Source organism: Anomaloglossus baeobatrachus, chromosome 7 (assembly GCF_048569485.1).
Source record: "Anomaloglossus baeobatrachus isolate aAnoBae1 chromosome 7, aAnoBae1.hap1, whole genome shotgun sequence".
In the NCBI taxonomy this organism is placed as follows: domain Eukaryota; kingdom Metazoa; phylum Chordata; class Amphibia; order Anura; family Aromobatidae; genus Anomaloglossus; species Anomaloglossus baeobatrachus.
In genome coordinates, this window is record NC_134359.1 from 64,444,716 (window position 1) to 64,467,215 (window position 22,500).

General features: G+C 36.3%; 2 protein-coding genes across 3 annotated transcripts in view; both read left to right on the top strand.

Moving 5' to 3' along the window:
- The window catches only part of HOXD3 (homeobox D3), a 49,242-nt gene that overhangs the window by 8,381 nt on the left and 18,361 nt on the right, over window positions 1–22,500 (top strand). Inside the window, exons 1-2 of one of the 2 annotated variants that reach the window (XM_075317367.1) lie at window positions 13,755–13,884; window positions 14,277–14,303. The gene's annotated coding sequence lies outside the window, so the exon portion shown is untranslated. Of the gene's footprint in view, window positions 1–13,754; window positions 13,885–14,276; window positions 14,304–22,500 lie in introns of those variants that run through there. The other variant, XM_075317365.1, reaches the window with a different exon arrangement.
- The window catches only part of HOXD4 (homeobox D4), a 4,693-nt gene continuing 685 nt past the window's right edge, over window positions 18,493–22,500 (top strand). The window contains exons 1-2 of the mRNA XM_075317371.1: window positions 18,493–20,566; window positions 21,833–22,500. The exon at window positions 21,833–22,500 is cut by the window's right edge and continues 685 nt beyond it. Coding sequence (XP_075173486.1) covers window positions 20,158–20,566; window positions 21,833–22,134 — 711 coding nt within the window. The 5' untranslated portion in view covers window positions 18,493–20,157 and the 3' untranslated portion in view covers window positions 22,135–22,500. The remainder of the gene's footprint in view (window positions 20,567–21,832) is intronic.

A 22,500-nucleotide genomic window follows, 5' to 3' on the forward strand; every position in this document is an offset into this window, starting at 1 on the left:
ATCCCTCTGCATCTAGCGCCTGTCTCTGCATCTAGCTACTCCCTCTACATCTAGCTTCTCCCTTTGCCTCTAGCTCCTCTCCCTGCCTCTAGCTCCTCTGACTAGCTGCTCCCTCTGCCTCTAGCTCCTCCCTCTGTATTTAGCTCCTCCCTCTGCCTATAGCTCCTCCCTCTGCCTCTAGCTACTCCCTCTGCATCTAGCTTCTCCCTCTGCCTCTAGCTCCTGTCTCTGCCTCTAGCTTCTCCCTCTGCATCTAGCTTCTCCCTCTGCCTCTAGCTCCTCCCTCTAGCTGCTCCCTCTGCCTCTAGCTCCTCCCTCTGCATCTAGCTCCTCCCTCTGCCTCTAACTCCTCCCTCTGCCTCTAGCTACTCCCTCTGCCTCTAGCTTCTCTCTCTGCATCTAGCTCCTCCCTCTGCCTCTAACTCCTCCCTCTGCCTCTAGCTACTCCCTCTGCCTCTAGCTTCTCCCTCTGCCTCTAGCTCCTATCTCTGCCTCTAGCTTCTCTATCTGCCTCTAGCTCCTGTCTCTGCATCTAGCTTCTCCCTCTGCATCTAGCTTCTCCCTCTTGCATCTAGCTTCTCCCTCTGCCTCTAGATCCTCCCTCTGCCTCAAGCTATTCGCTACTCCCGCTAAATCTAGCTTCTCTCTCTGCATCTAGATCTCCCTCTATCTCCTCCCTCTGCTTCTATCTCATCCCTCTGCATCTAGCACCTCCTTCTGCATCTAGCTACTCCCTCTGCATCTAGCTTCTCCCTCTGCCTCTAGCTCCTCCCTTTGCTTCTACCTACTCCCTCTACATCTAGCTTCTCCCTCTGAATCTAGATCTCCCTCTGCATCTAGCTTCTCCCTCTGCCTCTAGCTTCTCCCTCTGCCTCTAGCTCCTCCCTCTGCCTCTAGCTCCTGCCTGCCTCTAGCTCCTCTCTCTGCCTTTATCTCCTCCTTTTGCATCTAGCTTCTCCCTCTGCCACTAGCTTCTCCCTCTGCCTCTAGTTCCTCCCTTTGCCTCTAGCTCCTCCTTCTGCCTCTAGTTTCTCCCTCTGCTTGTAGTACCTCCCTCTGCCTCTAACTCCTCTCATCGTCATAGAATCTTATAAGCACCAACTGCCATCTCCTATCTCAGTAATGGGAAAGCCTTCACTGAACATAGATTTTACCTCAGAATTCAACATTTTGATAATTACTGATCAATTTTGGTAGAGAAAGAAGCAGATTTGTCTGATATGATATATTACAAAGTTTCTTATTTCCATGTGTAGTATTGATTTATTAAATAATAATTAAAATGATGGTTACACTTTAAGCTTGCACATGTTTGGGAGATAAGCCACTGCCAAACCCTTATGGCAGCAGTGTATCTCCCATGAACACAAAGGACTGGGCATGTTGATATCCAATATGTCCCATGATTATTTAACCTGACACATGCAGTTAGGAAAGAGGATGCCCACATACAAATGTACCATGTAATACTGCATTTCGCCTGTAGGCGCTGCTGTAAAAAAATGAGTGGTCACACCTAGCTGATTATAACAGCTGATTAGCAGGGATGGAAAAGTCATGATAATGATGATCAGGTGATTACTCGGATGACTTAATTTGCAGAATGGAATTACCATTTACAACAGCTGATAATAATTTTAACAAATCTATTCTTAACAATTATTCTTTATTGTTGATCTTATGTTTGATTTATAGCGGCCAAAATTATTGTAACTATTCCATGAAAAATTAAACTAAACATTATTGAGCCTATATGGGTCTTCTTTTAGCTTTATTTAAGGGGTATAAACGTAAGGCCCCAATAAACATTAGGCAAAAGTCTGTCAAATCCTGCCAATATAACCAGGATCAGCCAACAGTCTATGTTTATAGGGACCGCTCAACGCTCCCCAACAGATGCTGGGGGACATAAGGATTCAGTCTGTTAAATTTCCAATAGCCACAGCAGTGTCAATGGCTCAATCATAGAGAACACAGGTGTGCCAAAATCTTTGTGTGGGTTAGTCAGGAGAGATAGCGGTCAGCTGAAGGTCCATTTGGCCAACAGCTATATAATGTGTAAAGGGGCTTTAGGTGTATTAGAGCTGAGGGTGTCCTTCTGCGCCATAAACTGGTGAGCAGTTCTGGGTGCATATATCTAATCCCTGCATCTAGTAGCATAGATAAAGAGATCTTTAGAAAAAGGATTTCTAAAGATCCTTCATTATATGCTAATGAGCACAGGGACTAGTTGCATGGGCATTAGTTTCCTTGGCTAGTTGGCCCCCTTAGCATGTAATTACACCTCTGTGGGCGTGCTACCATGCTAATGAATGCTGGATTTCGGCTGAGTGCGCACTATGAAGTCGGGAGTACGCTCCCGAAGTGCCGGGGACTTCTGATCATGTGCATTGCCCAGCATTCGGTGGCAGTGGAACAAACACAAGTACGGGCGTCACCGTTGAGGACGCAGGGCAGTGGGCATTGAATAGCATATTAGCATGCCCCTGAATCCCACGCTCTTGTGGATGTGCTAACATGCTAAGAGGGTGGAATGAGCGCGGGAAGTAACACCCTGGTGACAAGTCCCCTCGCTCATTAGCATATCATAAAGGATCTTTAGAAATACTTTTTCTAAACATCTCTTTATATATGCTACTAGATACAGGGACAGTTAGGCAGGGATAAGTGGTTCTGGGTGCATATTGCACCCGACAGGTTCCCTTTAAGAAAATGTATTGTGATAAAAAAGGAAATCCCAAACACAACATACTTATTTTTATATGTATTTATCATTATTATTATTATTATTATTATTATTTATTTTCAGTTTTGTTCACAGATTCTTTACCGGGGCTGGGTTTCCATTTATCAGTTGTGTCTTATTAATTTTTTAAGTCGTTGCAGGGAACACATGTGATGGAAAATTTGTATACTTTGTGCAGATTGGGCTTGTGCATTGAGGCTTATTGTCTGACCGTACAGGGACATACTGTGATCGTACCACATCTCCTGGGATGGGGAAGAAGTAAAAACGTATACAAACATTACAGCACAGGATAAAAAAACATTTCTTTCTTTGAGGTAAAACATTTTAAAAACCAGACACAGAAATGTTTTACCTCACAAAAAGAATAATCTATGATCCTGTGCTGTCAAGTCTGTATACTCTTTTGCGTTCTCCCCTGCCCAGGAGATGTGGTAAGAGCAGACCATGTCCCTATATGGTCAGACACAGCCATTACACAGTACACAGCAGGGACACCTATATAAGATTATCTCAGCACAGGAACATTTTTTTTAAACACATCCAATTGTGGAAATTGTTATTATTCCAGGTTCTATTGATTGAAATCAACTTTAAAATTAACTTTATTCTTGGGAAAACCCCTTTAAGACCTCAAGCTGATTTTTGCTGTTACTCTGTGCATTTGCTTATAAAGAAAGATTTTAAGATTTTGGGTCCGTGAGTCTAGAATATTAATATATGATGTTTATATTGATAGTTTTTGTCCTGATGTGACATTTCCATTAAAGTGTAGATCAGGCATGGAATTCCAAATTGTGACAAATGGTGGCGTTTTTTTTTTCTTCAGGTAATTGGGCTTGGGCTATACATTAAATTTGTTTTGCAAAAATAAAACTGAATTTAATAAAATTTGTCACATGGTATTTGAAACCCAATCTCACAACAGCATAATGTAGGGGCTGTAAACCTGATTCCAGCGATGTCTCACTTATTGCTTGGTGCAGTTTTTATGAAATTACTGTTTTATCAGGATTTTGTCAGTAGAGAACTAGTAAACCTGCTGCTATGTAGACCTCTTTGTTCATGAGCTCTATATAACTCTGCCCCCAGCACTGGTTGGCAGTTTTCTGCCTATGCACAGTGTGCACAAAGAGCTGCCAATCAGTGGTGGGGGCAGGGTTATACATAGCTCTGCATTCAGAGAACTGCTAGATCTGCAGCAGATGAAAGTAAAATTTTATCAGAACAATAGCAAACAGATCAGCAAGTGACACATCACTGGAATAAGGGTCTCTGCCCCTACATCGTGCTGCTGTCAGATAGGGTAGAAAATACCTATTGTCAGATTCCCTTTAAAGAAACCCAAGCTAAAAATGAATGATAAAAGTAATTATAAAGATAAATTGCTCACAAAGATAAATTGCTCACAATGTTAGCAATTTTGCAGGGTTTCCTGCATATAACTGAAACAGTCTTGCAGAACTCCTGCAGAGAACACAAGGATCATTTAACTATTTTATTTTGTACCTTGACGTTTAATTAACTTTAGGGCATACTTACTATTAATGTTTTGAAATTGTGGGGTGAGTTCATTAAGACTGGAATTTTCTACCCCAGTTTTAACTCTTTATAGACATATGACGTATATTTGCATCATATGTTGTGTCCCTGCCTTTGATGCGGGCTCGCACATCTTTTCTGGCACATGTTGATAGATCTGATCAGCCATCATGTGGTGGATTGCAATTCCAATCTTTGACTGTTAACCAGTTAAAAAAACACTGGCAATCTGACAGTGGGATTTAAAACCGGTGTGGAGTGCGCCATTCCCCGCTCCCATCCGCGCTTATGAAATCATGACGGTGCGCCGATTAGTTGTCATGACAGCCAGAGGTCAGCTGATGACCCCTTTATCTGTCTTTTTGATCCTCCTATGAATGCTGGCTGTGAACCGGCATTCATAGGAGACTATGATTTCAGCTATGCAGAGCAGTGCTGATGCACTGCTGTGTATAGCAGAAGCAATCGGATGATAGCAGCTTCAAGTCCCGTAAAGAGACTAGTAAATACAATAAAAAGTGAAAAAAGGGTTTAAAAGTGTGAAAAAAAAACAATAAACACAAAAGTTTTAATCAACCCCTGGTATGTGCGAAGTACCGCACATATAGAAAATATAAAAGTCTCTAAAGGCCCCTGCACAGACTAAAACAACCCTAACAGGACAACTAAGACGACCACTCGAATCTTTGCTTCCTAAGTGACTATCAAGGGTATTATCTATCATGTAAATCCTGAAGGATCCAGGGGAAGGTACACAGTACAAAAAAAAAAAAAGGATCTCAGCCAGATAATGCAATTGGCAGAAAGGCTGGTATTCTAAGCAGGGTCCATTTAAAAAATATCAGCAGTAGGAAACACAAGCCCAGGGAAGCTTTAAATAGGTACACCTGCCAGGTGATAGGGCAGACTGAATTACAGCATGGAAACACCTTTTGGCAGAAAGGCAATGAGCACAAACAAAAGATTCAGAACCAGGACAGTGCCTGAACCTGCCTGTGGCTTCAGTGGAGAGGGAAACGGCCTATAGCACAGAGGACGTCTGGATCAAATCCCAAGGCTAATGTTGGAAAAAAAAGCTAGTTTAGATTTTTTTTACCACTTAATGAAAAAAAAAAAACCTATGCATCTTTGGTGTCAACATGCTCATACTGACCTGGAGAAACACTTTGCCAGGGAAGTTTTACTATATAATGAACATGTAAAATAATTATTTTTTTTTTAAAAGAACCCAATTGTGTAATTGATTTTTTTTTTGCAATTTCACTTGGATTTTGTTTTCCCGTTTTCCAGTACACTATATAGTAAAATGAATGGTGTCTTTCAAAAATACAACTTGTCCTGTAAAAAAAAGCCTTTTTATCATTATGGGGATGGAAAATAAAAAAGTTACTGCTTTTGGAAAAAGGGAGGAAAAACATTGAAGCGTAAAAAAACGGAAAATGGCCATGATGTGAAGGGGTTAATGAAGGGAGTGGTGGAGCACAAGACAGCAAATTAATTGAATGTGGTACATCGTTCAACAGCCATGTGCCACTGCCAGGAATGCTGGTGTACAATTTTGCTGTCAATTTATGCCACAATAGTGGTGAAAATTGCTAGATCTGTTGAATGATTATTTCACCTTATGACACCTTTTTTATGGCTTAGTTTAGACCAATCTTTTATTTATGCCAAACTTTTGGTGCAGTTTTTGAATAATTTTGATAATTTTACCTTATGTCCATTTCCGTCTAAGGCTAGTTTCACATATCCGGCTTTTTGCCGGATTGCAGGATTCAGCGCACTCCAGTACAGTGTATACAGTACAATGACATCGCGACAACTTCCGGGTCACATGCTCCGGTCACATGACAGCATGTGACTGGAGCTTGTCTCGCTGCCATTGTACTATATACACTGTACTGGAGTGCGCCGAATCCTGCAATCCAGCAAAAAGCCGGATGTGTGAAACTAGCCTAAGCCATGCATTTTGCTATACACTTTTAAAAACTGTTCAGTTAGGTGCATAAAATTGCTAAAACACATAAATTTGGACATGAGCACCAGTTCTTGGCGCCAATTGATCTTGACTTCTTGCATGTTTAGCTAAGTACAGTAGATCTCTGATATTATGTTTTTTCCCAAAATATTCCATAGGGGGGAGGCTCCTGCTGCAGCTAGATACAGAATTTTACTTAATTGGTAGATGAATGGCTTATTTATAAGGAAAAATAGGAACTTTTGTTTATATATTTATCATTTCAATATTGACAAACTAGAAACAAAGGTAATAATAAAATGTAGTGAAAAACTGATTGGATATTTTTGTTGAATTTTCTACATCTGAGTTTTGATATGTTAAATAAACATGAAAAATGTTAATTAATTAAGTTATATTTTGAAATTTAAAAAAAATTATCTGTGGTACATCACCTAGTATATGTGTGTGTGTTTGTGCATATGTATTTGAATTTCTATTCATAAATAAATATCTGTATTATGTGTGTGTGTGTGTGTGTCTCAATGTGTGTGTGTGTGTGTCTCTCAATGTGTGTGTGTCTCTCAATGTGTGTGTGTGTGTGTGTGTGTGTGTTTCAATGTGTGTGTGTGTATCTCAATGTGTGTGTCTGTGTATCCATGCAATTCTATAGGGAAAATCCACATGCAAACAATCAGCAAGAAAAATTGAAATGTTATGGATTTAAAACACTCAACGCAGGTCAGTTTATGCAGCATAAAAACAAAGCATAGAGGGCATGACATTTTTATAAATCCCAACTACTTTACTGGAACTGCAAAATACTGTGGGGGGGGGGGGTGTATGTGTAGCAAAAATACACAGTTTCAAAAACTCACCAAAATCTCAATGTGGAAACTCAACTTTAGGCTATCTGCACACACTGCTTCTTTGTGGTCACTACAAAGATGTAGCGTTTTTGTCAAAAACACATCCAAAAAAACGCATGCATTTGATGCTTTTTTTTTTACCGCGTTTTTACCCAATGCATTTTTTAAAGGGAACCTGTCACCAGTTTTTTGCCCTATAAGCTGCGGCCACCACCAGCAGTGGACTCTTATATGCAGCATTCTAACATACTGTATATAAGAGCCCAGGCCGCTGTGAACAACATAAAAAAACCACTTTATAATACTCACCTAAACCGGTCACTGCGGTGGATGTCAATAAAGGTGAATCATGGTCTCATAGAGCGCTAAGGAGTCTACAAAATCATTTAGTAAGTTTTATTTGTTTTATAAAAGCCACAACGCGTTTCGATATACACAATATCTTCGTCAGGAGGATATCCACCTGACGAAGATATTGTGTATATCGAAACTCGTTGTGGCTTTGATAAAACAAATAAAACTTATTAAACGATTTGGTAGACTCCTTAGTCCTCTATGAGACCATGATTCACCTTTATTGATACCTATTTCCCCCTTCGGGGGTCCATGGCAAGAGCTGCTTAAACGAAGGCTTCATCAAAACCAGGACCTTTTGGACGCCTATACCCTCCACTAACCCTTGGCTGGATCAGGCATACAGGAATCCGTCTCTCTGGAAGGATCTTATGGATAATCCTCCTGACAGCGGAACATTACACTCCCGTCTATTACCGTGGTTGTGCGAGGGCTGCACAACCACTCCAGGTGAGCAGTTTTAATTACCCGCCTCACTGTTACTCCTGTTCTGAGACTCTTCACATGCGCTCCCTGTTTTCACTTTTCTCAGACTGCATTGGATGTGGCTCAGATGGGCTTCTTTGTCTTCTGGTGCCGGCGCTGCCTCTTTCGGCCATCTTTGTCGCCGCCTCTGTCGTCCTTCTGAAGCCACGATGCATGATGCGTCCAACGTCATATACACTCACCGGCATTTAGGTCCTGAGCAGGGCAGATCAAAGTATTGTAGTGCGTATGCGCTGGCCCGGCGAATGTTTATGACGTAGATGCGTCATGCACACAGGCTTCAGAAGGAGGACGAAGATGGCCGAAAGAGGAGGCGCAGCCACCGGAGGATGAAGACACCCATTTGAGCCACATCCACTGCAGTGACCATTTTAGGTGAGTATTATGAAGTGTTTTTTATGTTCTACACAGTGGCCTGGGCTCTTATATACAGCATGTGGTGGCCGCAGCTTATAGGGCAAAAAACTGGTGACAGGTTCCCTTTAAGTCAAATCTATTGACTGAAGGGTTCAAAACATTGGCAAAAAAACCCACATAAACAATTGACACGCTGCATCTTTGTGTTCAACACAAAGTTTCAGCCCAAAAAAACCTGCAACGGGTGGACAGAAAAACTGAAATCTCATAGACTTTGCTGGGAAAGGAAATTCATGCAATTTTGAGACCAAAACTACACCTAAAAAACATACCAGAAACGCAGCGTGTGCACAGGACCTTAGAGCCCACCTCTCATGGCCACTAAATGTATATATTATAAGTTACACAATTGGGAAGTCCAGGGACAAAGATCATGTGCATTTTGTGGCCCAAATATTTTTGATGATGAGGGAGATTAGAAGTTTATTATTTATTATTATAGTGCCATTTATTCCATGGCGCTTTACAGTGAGGGTATATGTACAACAATCATTAACAGTACAAAACAGACTGGTATAGGAGGAGAGAGGACCCTGCCCGCGAGGGCTCACAGTCTACAGGGCATGGGTGATGGTACAATAGGTGGGGGTAAAACATTGTATGGGACATGTGATAAGTAGTTTCTAAGTAGTTACTATAGGTATCTCATCCACTTCTCCAGTTTCTGTCTGCACTTGTTTTCATACACACAGCCCATTATATTATTCCATACCATATATTCCCACATTCTGTTCCATCCAGACCACGCACATTAGTCTCTAACACTGGAGAAAGCTCCCTTTGTTTATGTGGAATTCATCCAAAAGCTGGCTGGTTGAATATTTTATCCTAAGCCATCTTCAATAAACGTTCTAACCACACTTTATAAGAGCCCTGCAAAACCAGATGGGGGGAAGAAAAAGTCATCAAAATGTTTTTGAATCTTTTTGGACCTACTGTAACACGCTGGAGAGCTGCTATGTATAGCAAATTCCTAGCCTAGACATATGGACTTCGTTTGCACACACTCACATGCAAGTGACTGAGAAATTGAACTGTAACCAAAGCAGTTTTGATATCTTGATTCTTTGATTCCTTTTTAACAATGTCCAACAGTCACTGGCTGACATAGACAGGAAAGCGTCACTGTGCAAAAAAAACCAACAATATATGGTCCCTTTCCAGCCCAAGAGCTCATCAAAATGCATTCTACCGGCATTGGAGGTAGATATGGGCCCCCTGACCTCTTGGGCCCCTGTGTCCACCTCTGCCAACAGTCCTGTATTTTCTTTTATTGCAAAGATAGTATCAAAATAAGACACCTTTTTGGACAAACATTTTGCTTACATCAATGTTACATGCTGCATTTCCATCTGTTGGGCCTTTCAACCATTAATTCTGATGCACCACTGGATGGGATCAACTTGCAGCCCATATGGATCCATTGTAAGGCTAAGTTCAAATCTTTTGTAGTCATAAGTTATCATGGATACATTAGAGATCTGTCCGCAAAAAACGTTGTGCAAAAAAACACTTTTTTTCTCCGTTTTTAATAGATGTCAACTGAATATTTTTTTAACATGTGGAATCTATGGACAGTGGATTCGTTCATGGAATGCCATTTGTAATGGATCTGTTAAGAAAACAACAGATCCGTTACAAATACAAGCACAAGGGATGGCTAAATAGCAATCCGTAAATGGATCTGTTGTCCATAGACTCCCATGTTGAAAAAAATGGATACAGGAGAAATAAGTTTCCCAATGGATCTGTTCTAACAGATGATTACAGAGCATGTGAACTTAGCCTAACCATCCAGTAAGATTTTAAAAGGCATAGAGAACTCATTCCCTACCAGACAGACCCTAATAATACAAGGTGTCACTGACCCAACTGTGATATTTTAACAATAGGAGCCTTCCTGAAGTCAAAAGTGGAGTTAACTGAATGAAGCCATGGACTACTTACCACTTATTTTTACTACTTAGTCCTTAGTTGCAATGCTAAAGAACAATTCTTGCTGGGTCCTGATATATTTAAATGACCTCAATATGGCACAGACCTGAAAATGGAGCATTGTCCTGTCTGATGTCAGGATGCAACTGTTTACTAATATTATTCCAACAGGACAAGCAGTGGAGAAAGTATTTCCTCAATGGACCTTGGTGAAACTGGGAAACCATATTACTTTTACAACTCAATTATATCACTTTTTTAATTTAATTAGTAAATGAGTCTCCATATAATCAAGACCACGTGATGAAGATGGTAAGAAAACAAATGTAACCACTTAAACAAAAAATAAATACATGCATTAAAATAAAAAAAAACAACAAAAAAACACACAAATATCTACTGTATATGTGTGCATTTATTTTTATATATATATATACATATATATATATATATATATAAATAAAAAATATATAATAATATATAAATAATGCCTAGCCTACAGCAGATTTCACATAAATGCAACCACTTAAACAAAATAAATAAATACATAAAAAAAAAATAAAAAAACATAACAAATAATAATAAAAAAAAACCCAAACTAAACTGTATATATATATATATATATATATATATATATATATATATATATATATATATATAACAGATATATATATAAAACACCCTGCCCATAGCAAATGTGACTTTTATATGAGCAATATACCTCATTATCAGCTATAAACTGAATTATTAAGCATCTTATCTCCAAAACTATTGGTAGTCATACCAAGATTTACTGTGCAGAGCAATGAAAGTTTTCATACCTGTACAACTCTGGAGAGAGAATGGTTGCAAAAGTCAAGCAAATCCTTGAGTTAAGTAAAAAACGAAGTGCATGTGCTTTTTGTTTTATGGTGTTATTCCTTTCTGTGCCCATAGGAAGGCGCTGTTGGACAATTCTCTTGTATACTGTGAATTAGTGTGTGACTTGCCCTTTGGTTAACCTGAAGGGGAATGGAGAGCACGTGATCCCAGCTAATGTCCTGTATTCATTATCTTTAAGACTTGGCATAAGCCAAGTAGTTTAATCTCTTAGCATCAGTTAAACCGCTCCATAAAATTGTAGGAGAAGAAGATTCTTCCATCTACTGTAATGTTTTACAATGCAGAAATGTATAGTATAATTGTGTATGATAGATAGCAGAAAATGCTGCTCTACAGCTGACAAGAATTAATGTACTAGTTAAATAATGCACCTGCTTTGCCTATTTGCAGAGTTGTCCTCAAACATGATGGCATACATTAATTTCCATACCTTACAAGGGGAATAACACCCTTCAATTGGAGCAAAAGGGAAACAAAAACTGCAGACACCATTGAGAGTTTTACACACACACACACACACACACACACACACACACACACACACACACACACATTATAATGAGTGGATGGCTTCTATTTTTAAAACTGTCAATTGCTTAATTGCTTCCTACCTTTGTAGCATACATGAGATTGTGTGTGTGTGTGTGTGTGTGTGTGTGTGTGTGTGTGTGTACACACACACATACACACACACACAAAATCTCATATATGGAAGCAATTAACAGTTTTAAAAAAAAAAATAAGCCATTCACTCATTAATCTTTAATTCATCTATTAATTATAATGGTCAATTTATATTCACAAACTCACTGATTTATAAATGTGTCCAATTAGCGAAGAAATTATATTACGTATAGATAATGAACAGCAAAACTAAGTATAAACTACCCACAAATCCACAATGCATCTCAGTACCTAACAATCAATGCATTAAAAATGATTATTTTCATTTTCAGGTCTAGTTATAGTGGATATATATAATTCCATAGATCATAACTGTTCAGCATGTTCAGCCTCACATATGGTGCTTCTGAATTGTGTGATAAATTGTGCTTCTTCTGCATCCTGGGGTCTCCTACTTCACATTCTCCCTCCAAATTCATTCTTGTGAAACCTTGAGGGAATAAAAGAAAGAAAAGTATTCACATTATTTGTTTTATGACGTTACAGCAGATTCTTCCCAGCCTCCAAAGTTCAAAGATCTTCTCACTACAAGAAGTTGTAAACAGTTTGTTGTCTTGTAATTACAAGTGACACCAAGAGCACTTAAATAAATACTCTCGTTTTCTTGGGATATCGTCCATTTGCCACTACTTTACAGACTACTTTTCTTAAGGGTGAATTCTTCCTCAGATGCTTGTCTGATTTCTATCTTGAACAATGCTGATACGTCCTGTATAATAAGAGTTAAAAAAAAAAAACATTAGCAACAAGAACATAATAAACAACATTAGACACAAGAATAATATAAGAACTTGTGCATTATTCCCTACTGCACTCATCATGATTAGAAAAAAAAAAATGGAGATAACTTGGAAGTTCTTAATTTTGTTTGTAAATATTTATAAATGAGGAATTCTGTTCTATCTATTTAACTTTTCTTCATATTTATATTTTATGTAACTATTATTTATTTATCTATTAATTATCTATCAAGTCATCTATGTATCTATCTATCTATCTCTTTCTGTCTAATATCTAACTTTTCTATCATGTATCTATCTATCTATCTATCCATATATCTATCTATCTAGCCATCTATCTATCTATCTATCTATCTATCTATCCTCTATTTTATTTATCCGTTCATCTATCTATCTATCTATCTATCTTTCTATCTATCCATCTATCTATCTATTATCTATTTTATTTATCCATTCATCTATCTCTCTATCTATCTATCTATCCTCTATTTTATTTATCCGTTCATCTATCTATCTATCTATCTATCTTTCTATCTATCCATCTATCTATCTATTATCTATTTTATTTATCCATTCATCTATCTCTCTATCTATCTATCTATCTATCTATCAATTATCTATTTTATTTATCCATTTATCTATCTATCTAATATCTATCTAACTTTTCTATCATGTATCTATCAATCTATCTATCTAGCTACCTATATGTCTGTCCATTCATCTACCTATCTATTTATCTATATCTATCTAATATCTATCTAACTATTCTATCTATTGTAATTATCTATTTTATCTGTCTATCCATCTTTCTTTCTATCCTATCTATCCTGGGTCAGCATTTTTGTGCCATAGTTCTCCCCTTCAGCTTAGCCTTGGCTCTGTATGAGCTGCACTGCAGTAGAACTTTCACTTTTTAATATTCCTTCTTTTATTTGGTGTTACTATTAGAGGCTTCTGGGAATCTCAATCTAGTGAATAGAAGTTTAAAGCTGATGGTTATTTATGGTTCCATTGAGATGAGTCCTGAGTGGCTGAATGGGAACACGTGATTCCAATAAACTTTGTTTTATGGCTTGAGAGTTGACAAGCTAAAATATAATTCCCACCATAAATTAGTTTAACAGCATACAAGTGCAGATGCGTTGTGTTCCTGCATGTAGTAATAAGGATCAGTGTTTAGAAAGGATCATTCTGTCTGGATCTCCTTGCACTGAAGCCTTTCTATCTGCTGGATCTACTTTAGAAGATGAAGAAGGAAAAAAGGAATAGAAAGTAAGTGGTTCTCTCTGTAATCCTGTGCTTGCTGGGGGAGCTGGAGCTGGGGCTATACACGTGCTTGTGATGCTCATTCTTTACTTTTCCATAAAATACATAAACCCCCATTGTGGCTAGTTATGTTTCTGTGTAATGTAAAGGTTCTATCTATAGGATCTGTAATTATATTTGATCAGGTTCATTTCAACTGTGAACTTGGAGGGAATATAGTGGAACCAGAAGAATGCAATCTATGATGTTGCTGCAAATAATCAGCCCCATGATGATTATTATATTCCTTTATATTTGTTTCAATTTTTAATTATTATCCTTATTTCTTAAAGACTTTTTTTTTTTTTTTAAATCTTGCACCAAATATATTATTCATTTGTTTTATTTATTTGCAACAGGTTGCACACAATGGAAGAACACATTGAGTGAGTATATGACTCCTACATTTATTGTTGCCATATATAGTGTGATTTGTCAGAAATTGTATCTATTACGAAAATATTAATGTGATATTATGTAGCAATGCAATATAACTATTTAGACCCCCGATCTTGATGATAAAGTTGGGGTTTCAGAATTGCTAATGTGGAGTATAAAATGACTTGATAGAAGCTGAAGATGTAAATGAGCTTGGTGCATTCTGGGAGTTTATATTATTCCATATGTCTGGAATATTGGATAGGGGGCTATATAGTATTGACTGGAAGTGATGTAATTATATTGAAGACTTTTATTGATTCTGGAGATTTTCCAGATGTCTGTCTTGTTGGGTTTGGATGAACTATAAGTCACTGCTTGTTGGTTCTGTTGTACTGTATAGCGCCTCCCACAGTTTGGAGTGATGATATACATTATGGTACAGATTCATTGCACGAATTTATGTGAATGAATGAATGATTACTTAGGTTTGGTAAAGTGCATAAGTGGCTATAGGATAATAATCTCTGCGTCTTTATAATGGGATTAGTGGATTTCTGCTGCAGTACAATGCGGGCAGCATTTGCTTCATATTGTTGCAGATTATATAAATTCTGTAGCACTCTCTAATGCTATGAGTGATCAGTGATATTTACTATATGATATTCGTCTGCCTCTGTATCTATTACATAATAACAACAGCAATCTTTCCCAGAAATATCCATAAGAAATTCTTCAGCTACCAAAAAGCAATGCATACAATATGTGTATATATATATATATATATATATATATATATATATATATATATATATATATATATATATATATATATATATATAAAATATTTGTTGTTGATTTTAATGCCCAATCCAAAGTAATATATATATATATATATATATATATATATATATATACCAGATGCAGAGACCTGAGTAGTCTTGAAAGCTTGCTATTATTACCATCTTTTCAGTTAGCCATTACAAGGTATCAACTACTGAGGACTCTCAGTTCTTTTAAACAAACTTTATATATATTTTTATATATATATATATATATATATATATGTATAGCATTATATATTTATATATAACGTTATATATTACTCTAACACACAGATATATATATATATATATATATATATATAAAACTTTGCTTTACCATGTTATTTCTGCATTGTCATTTTGCCCCCACCTGATTTCTGCATCTCATCTCATGTTTTCCGCAGCGGCAGAGAATTAGTCTTATAGGCTAAACATTGAATGATACAATTTTTGTATGAATTAGGCCCCAGAAAAAGAAGTTAGATCAAAAGCAGCTCTATAGGCTGAGGAGCAGGAGGTGAATATTTAACGCTTTTGTTCATCAATAACACTGTGGCTTTGACCTGTCTGAGCAAGTCTTCCCATAAGGTGAAATGCAGGTCACAACGTCTAACTAATGTGAAAATGTCAGCTCTCTGATAGCTTTCCTTTACTAAACCGTGATATGTAAAATACTAGGATATCTTATACATTGAAAATATAAGACTCCAAAAAAAAATTGTCTTTTTTAAAAACATTTCAGTTCCAAAAGTATTATAGATCTGACCATTAATATTCTGAAATATAGACAATAAATATTTGTGTATATAGATAGTCCTATAGATAGAAATATAGATAAATAAATGATAGCAAGAAAGAGAAAGATGGATATATAGACAGATAAATATTAGACAGATATGCATATACTATATTATGTGTATGCATGTGTATATATATATATATATATATATACATATATATATATATACAGAGGATGACTATGTATATATACACACACACACACACACACACAGAGGATGACTGTATGTGTGTATATATATATATATATATATATATATATATATATATACATAGATATATCTATATATATATAGATATATATATACATGCACACACAGTAGATACCTGTGTGTGTGTGTGTATATATATATATATATATATATATACACTCAGAGGATGAGACTATATATATATATATATATATATATGTAGACACATAGGTAGCTAGATGGCTAGATAGAATGACAGAGAGAGGAACACATAAGTAAAGATAGTTGTTAAACATATTTAATAAATTACAAAGCTATTGATAGAAATTGATAGCTACATATATAGATACATAGATAGATACATAGATGATACAAGATAGATAGAAAGATAGATAGATAGATAGATAGATAGATGCATAGATAGATACATGGATGATGCAAGATAGACAGAAAGATAGATAGATAGATAGATAGATAGATAAATAGATACCTGGTTGGATAAATAAATGATAGATAGATGGATAGATAGATAAATAGATACCTGGTTGGTTGGATAAATAAATGATACATAGATGGATAGATAGATAGTAGATAGATACCTAAATGGATAAATAAATAGATAGATACCTGGATAGATAGATAGATACATACATACATGGATGGATGGATAGATACATGGATAGACTTTCATATATGATAATTTATTACACACAACAAAAATTGCAACAAACGGCATCAGAACAGAAAGCATTAAATATTTTACAAATCAGTAAATAAATAATTTATTACATTAATATGTAACATTAGACACTTACCTTACAAGTGTAGAGCTGGTCTCATGTTTGAAGAATGCATGGCTGGATTATTGAGGAGTTCTGGCTTTAGAGAGGGGAGGACATTGAGTTTGCACATGAGTCAGGAACAAATCGTGAACTTTTGTCCTCTCTGTGTGACTGTCGAGCACTAAAAATAATGAAACTTTGGGATATGTTTGCTAATGCCCTCTGACCTGCTCTTCACCATAAACGCTACCACACTCATTTCTGGGCATAGTGCAAAGTTTGGCTGCTCACAAGTAACTCATCTGGTATGTATTGCACCCTGTATATTTGTAATTTCTATTATTATAATAATTGTCTGATTGAAATTGTGTGACGCTTTCACACACTGAAACTGTTGGATGTGAGTAAATACTGAAGTCTGATTGTTGTTTAATTTTTCTTCCATTGTATGCCCTATATGCCTTTATTATATTTTTTTGTATCACATTTTATCATTGTGTGCTGTGAGACTATATTTGTTTTCATATTATGGGCATACAGATATGGTAGAACTGAATTAAAATGCTTTATGGAGGCATCATACATCAGGATCTCAGCAGTCCTATGCAAAGGCATAAATTACAGCAACATAATAATTTCTCTTTTAATTATCCTAAATGAAAGCTCAACTCTGCTGTATAGACAACCATAGCTCTGCTACATTTGCAATTTTTTTATATTGATATTTTTACACTGTATCTATTCATATTGTTACATTGTATCCGAGGGTTTTAGTTTGCGTTTTGGACATGTGTACATGTGCAGTAAATATTCTTGAACATTTGTATGAAATATTTACGGATTTGGGATGAAATATGATCTTTGAGATTTTTTTTCTTACATAATAACATATCATGGCTGTATATAATATAGTGGTCGTTTTAGGATTCTCATGAAGTGTAGACGTCAATACAACCGTCAGATTACCTGCTGACATTTAGTGTGATCACACCTCCTATGTAATTAGCATAAATTTACCTGAATTTTCACTATATATTGGACCTAATATGTGCATATATATTTTTTTTATTTTTGTACACACTATCTTGCCCTGTGTAACTTCATCATCTCACACCTGCCATCATCCTTGACCTGCAGGTGATTCATAGTTGATTCCTTTGAGAACACTGCACTAGATAGAAGGATTGTCTATACGTTGTCTATATGTACCCTGTAGAACCGAATTTGTGTGGTGTTTACATAGTCACAGATTCGATTCTAGGGGAATATATGGTCGATGCAAAAACTTCGGATCCATCTAGAATAGTTACAACACATTGCGGCCATTTCTATGAGAATATTAAACACATAGTCACTCTCATATCATAGTCACTCTCATATTTTTCTTTTCCATTCAACCTACAAATATTTCCTTTAGCTTTGTTGTCGATGGTCATGTATATTCCTATTATATGCATGCTATTCATCCTTTAACCTATATGCTAGCTTTACCTTATCATGTATATATATATATATATATATATATATATATATATATATATATAAAAACATTTCTTATATTTATAATCTAGTCCTCGTCAAATATACCAATATCTCCATATTGTGTTATATATCGACCATTATATATACTAGTTATCCCTTTTTACACACACACACACACACACACACACACACACACACACACACACATATATATTTTTTTTCTTTTTAGGGCATATATACTCTGCATTTCATTTTGTTTTTACAACAATTGCATCAATTGAGTTACATTAATTTATTGTAGAAAGATTTATGCACCAACTCCCCCTTATGTGAAGGGCAAAAGTAATGTAAGTTTCAAGATACATTTATACGTTGACAAATCTTGGTAAATATTAAACATTTGTCTTTTTTTTTTTTTTTTTTATTGAACCATGTGAAAAGTTAACCACAAGTTACTGATTATCTAATTTATTTTCAACCTGACTAGATTCTGGTAACTTTTAGATGACCCCTCGAAAAACAAAGGCAAGACAGGTCTATTGTACATGTTATAGAGACCCTGATGCCCCCCTGACAACATAAGAGCTCTCTACTCTCCGTGTCTCTGTTTCTCTCTGTGTGTGTCTCTTTATCTTTCTGTCTCTCTCTGTCTCTTTCTCTCTGTCTCTTTCTCTCTCTTTCACTCTCTCTTTCCATCTCTCTTTCTCACTCTGTCTCTTTCTCTCTATCTCTCTCCATTTCTGTCTCTCTCTTTCTCTCTTATTTCTCTCTTTCTCCCTCTCTTTCTATCTGTCTCTATCACTCTCCATTTCTGTCTCTCTCTTCTTTCTCTATTTCTCCCTCTCTTTCTATCTCTCTCTCTTTTTTTTCTCACTCCCTCTGTCTTTCTCTCTCACACTTTCTCTCTGCTCCCCCTTTCTCTCTCTTTTTCTCTTCCTTTCTCTCTTTCTCGCTATCCCCCTTTCTCCCTCTTTTTCTTTCCCCTTTTATGTATCTTTCTCTCGCTCTGTATTTTTGTTTCTTTCTTTGTTTCTTTCTCTCTCTCTCACTGTCCTTCTCTGTTTCCCCCTTTCTCTCTTTCTTTCTTTCTCTCTATCTCCCTTTCTCTTTTTCTTTCTCTCTATCCCCCTTTCTCACTCTTTTTCTTTCTCTCTTTCTTTCCCCTTTTCTCTATCTTTCTCTCTGTATTTCTTTATTCTTTCTCTCTCACTGTCTCTCTCTCTGTTCCCTCTTTCTCTCTTTCTTGCTTTCTCTATATATCTATCTTTCTTTCTCTCTATCTCCCTTTCTCTTCTTCTTTCTCTCTATCTTTCTTTCCCCTTTTCTCTTGCCTTCTCTCCCTCTTTCTCTTTCTCCTCACATTAGCTGCCAGCAAAAACTACACAAACATATATCTGTTTTATAACCTAAGGTTGTGACAAATATTCTTCTAAAAATTTGAATTATTTATGTAAAATAATATTTTTATTCAATAGTTACTACATCCAGTTGTAATATGGGGCTCAGGGAAGGATATCTCGTATTGAGACATGTAATGTGTGATTAAGACCAAAAGAGGGGATGGAATGTTCATAATGATCCAATTAAATCAATATTATTTTGTTATTTTCTGGAAATTATGAGCTACAATTAAAATCCAGTGATAAAGTTCCTGCCCTGTGATTGGCTGGCCTGGTCACATGGCCTCCTAACTTTATTCAGTTGACAGCAAGTAGGAGGGCTTTATGGAGGCAAGAAAAAAAAGACAAGAGCAGAAAAATTAGTATTTTCTATCCTGAGAAATTAATGGCCATGAGTTCTTATATGGTAAACTCTAAGTATGTGGATCCTAAATTTCCTCCATGCGAGGAGTATGTGCAGAGCAGCTACCTAGCAGAGCAAGCCCCTGATTTCTACAGCTCCCAGCAGGGCTCTGATTATAACCAGCATCCAGCTATCTTCACCTCCCGGCCAAACTACAGCGAGGAGTCCTCCTTCAGCTGTAGCCACCATGCACCAGGCTCTTCTGCACTGCAGTCCCGGGGCCACCATGGGCAGGAACCACAGAACCCCTACTCTGCTCCTGAGGACCCCTGCCCAGCTCCTGCCCAGATCACCAGACCCTGCAGCCAACAGCAGCACCCTAAAAATGGAAGTCTATCCAAGCAGCCTGCAATAGTGTACCCCTGGATGAAGAAAGTCCATGTTAACTCAGGTAAGGTAGCAACTTCTTCCTATTACAGGGCATAATTCTAGAAAACTAGACTAGAAAGCTGCTGAAATTATTATTTATGGCCATTTAAGCCTAGGAAGCCATTACACTCATCATAAATTTTTATGGTTGAGGGAATAGGCCATGTGGCTTTGTTGTTTCTACTGAGGAGCAAACTCCATCATCAAAGTGTGTGCATGCGTTAAGCAGAGTAGTGCTACTCACACATAGACACACACATACACAAATATATATAACACAGACACACAAATATAAATATATATTTATATAACCATACGCATATATATATATGTATATATATATATATATATATTATATATATACACACACACACACACACACACACACATACATTTGTACATGTACACATAAATATATATTCACCCATACATATATATATATATATATATACACACACACACAAATATATACATACACATGTATAACTATGCACACACTTACATAATATATGGTTATATGCACACACACACATATATATGTATATATAGATAAATATATGTGTGTGTGTGTGTGTGTGTGTGTGTGCATATATGTGTGTCTCTCTCTCTATATATATATATGTATATACATATAAAAATATATCTATCTGTATTGTATTTTTATATATATATATATATATATATATATATATATATATATATATATCTCGTGTATTTAAATATATGTAGGGGTGTATATATATCTGTGTGAGTGTGTGTATGTATCTATATATAACAGTATATATATATATGTGTGTATATATATATATATATATATATATACCCAGATGTGTGTGTCTATATATATTATGTATGTGTGTGTGTGTGTGTGTGTATATATATATGCACACATATATATGTGTGTGGGTGTGTGTATATATATATATATATATATATATACCTATATATATAATCTGTATTGCATATAGGTATTTATTTGTGTGTATACATACACATGTGTATGTATATATATATTTAAATATGTGGAGGTGTATATGTATATATATATATCTGTGTGAGTGAGTGTGCGTGTATATATATATATATATATATATATATATATATATATATATACACATATATATATATATATATATATATATATATATATATATATATATATATATATATATATATATAGTTAATTTGTATAAAGTGTATCGTTGTTTATAACTCATGAGTATATAGTGATTAACTTTTCACACATCTATTAGTTTTCATAAAGTATATTTTCGTTGCTTTGTTTCAGTCAACCCAAACTACACAGGAGGAGAACCCAAACGCTCCAGGACTGCATACACCAGACAGCAGGTTCTGGAACTAGAGAAAGAATTTCATTTTAACAGGTATTTGACCAGACGTCGCAGGATAGAGATCGCCCACAGTCTGTGCCTCTCTGAGCGACAGATAAAAATCTGGTTTCAGAACAGGAGGATGAAATGGAAGAAAGACCACAAGTTACCCAATACAAAGGGGAGATCTTCATCTGCTTCTTCTCAGCACATACAGACTCTTACAAAGGAGCATCAGACTGACCTCACCTCTTTATAGGAAGAAACGCAGATTATTATTATTTTTATTTTTTTGATCTGTAATTACATAAAATATTGCCAGGACTTCAAATGTGCAGCAGGATCAGAACTAGAATGCTCACACCTATCAAGGATGTCTTCTCAGTAGAAATTCTGGACATCATAAACTGTGAAGACATGTTCCTTTTTTGTTTGTTCTTGTCCACACCAAAAGGATGCTACAAAGAGACCTATGGAAATATGTCTTAGGTAAATCTGTCTGTACGTTCTGTCTAATAGCACAGGGCAGCATTGGGTTAACAAGGAAATGGGAGAGATAAAACATAAATGTGGGGACCATATGGGAAAGCTCTGCCATGATTTCGTTGTTTCTTCTTTGTTACTG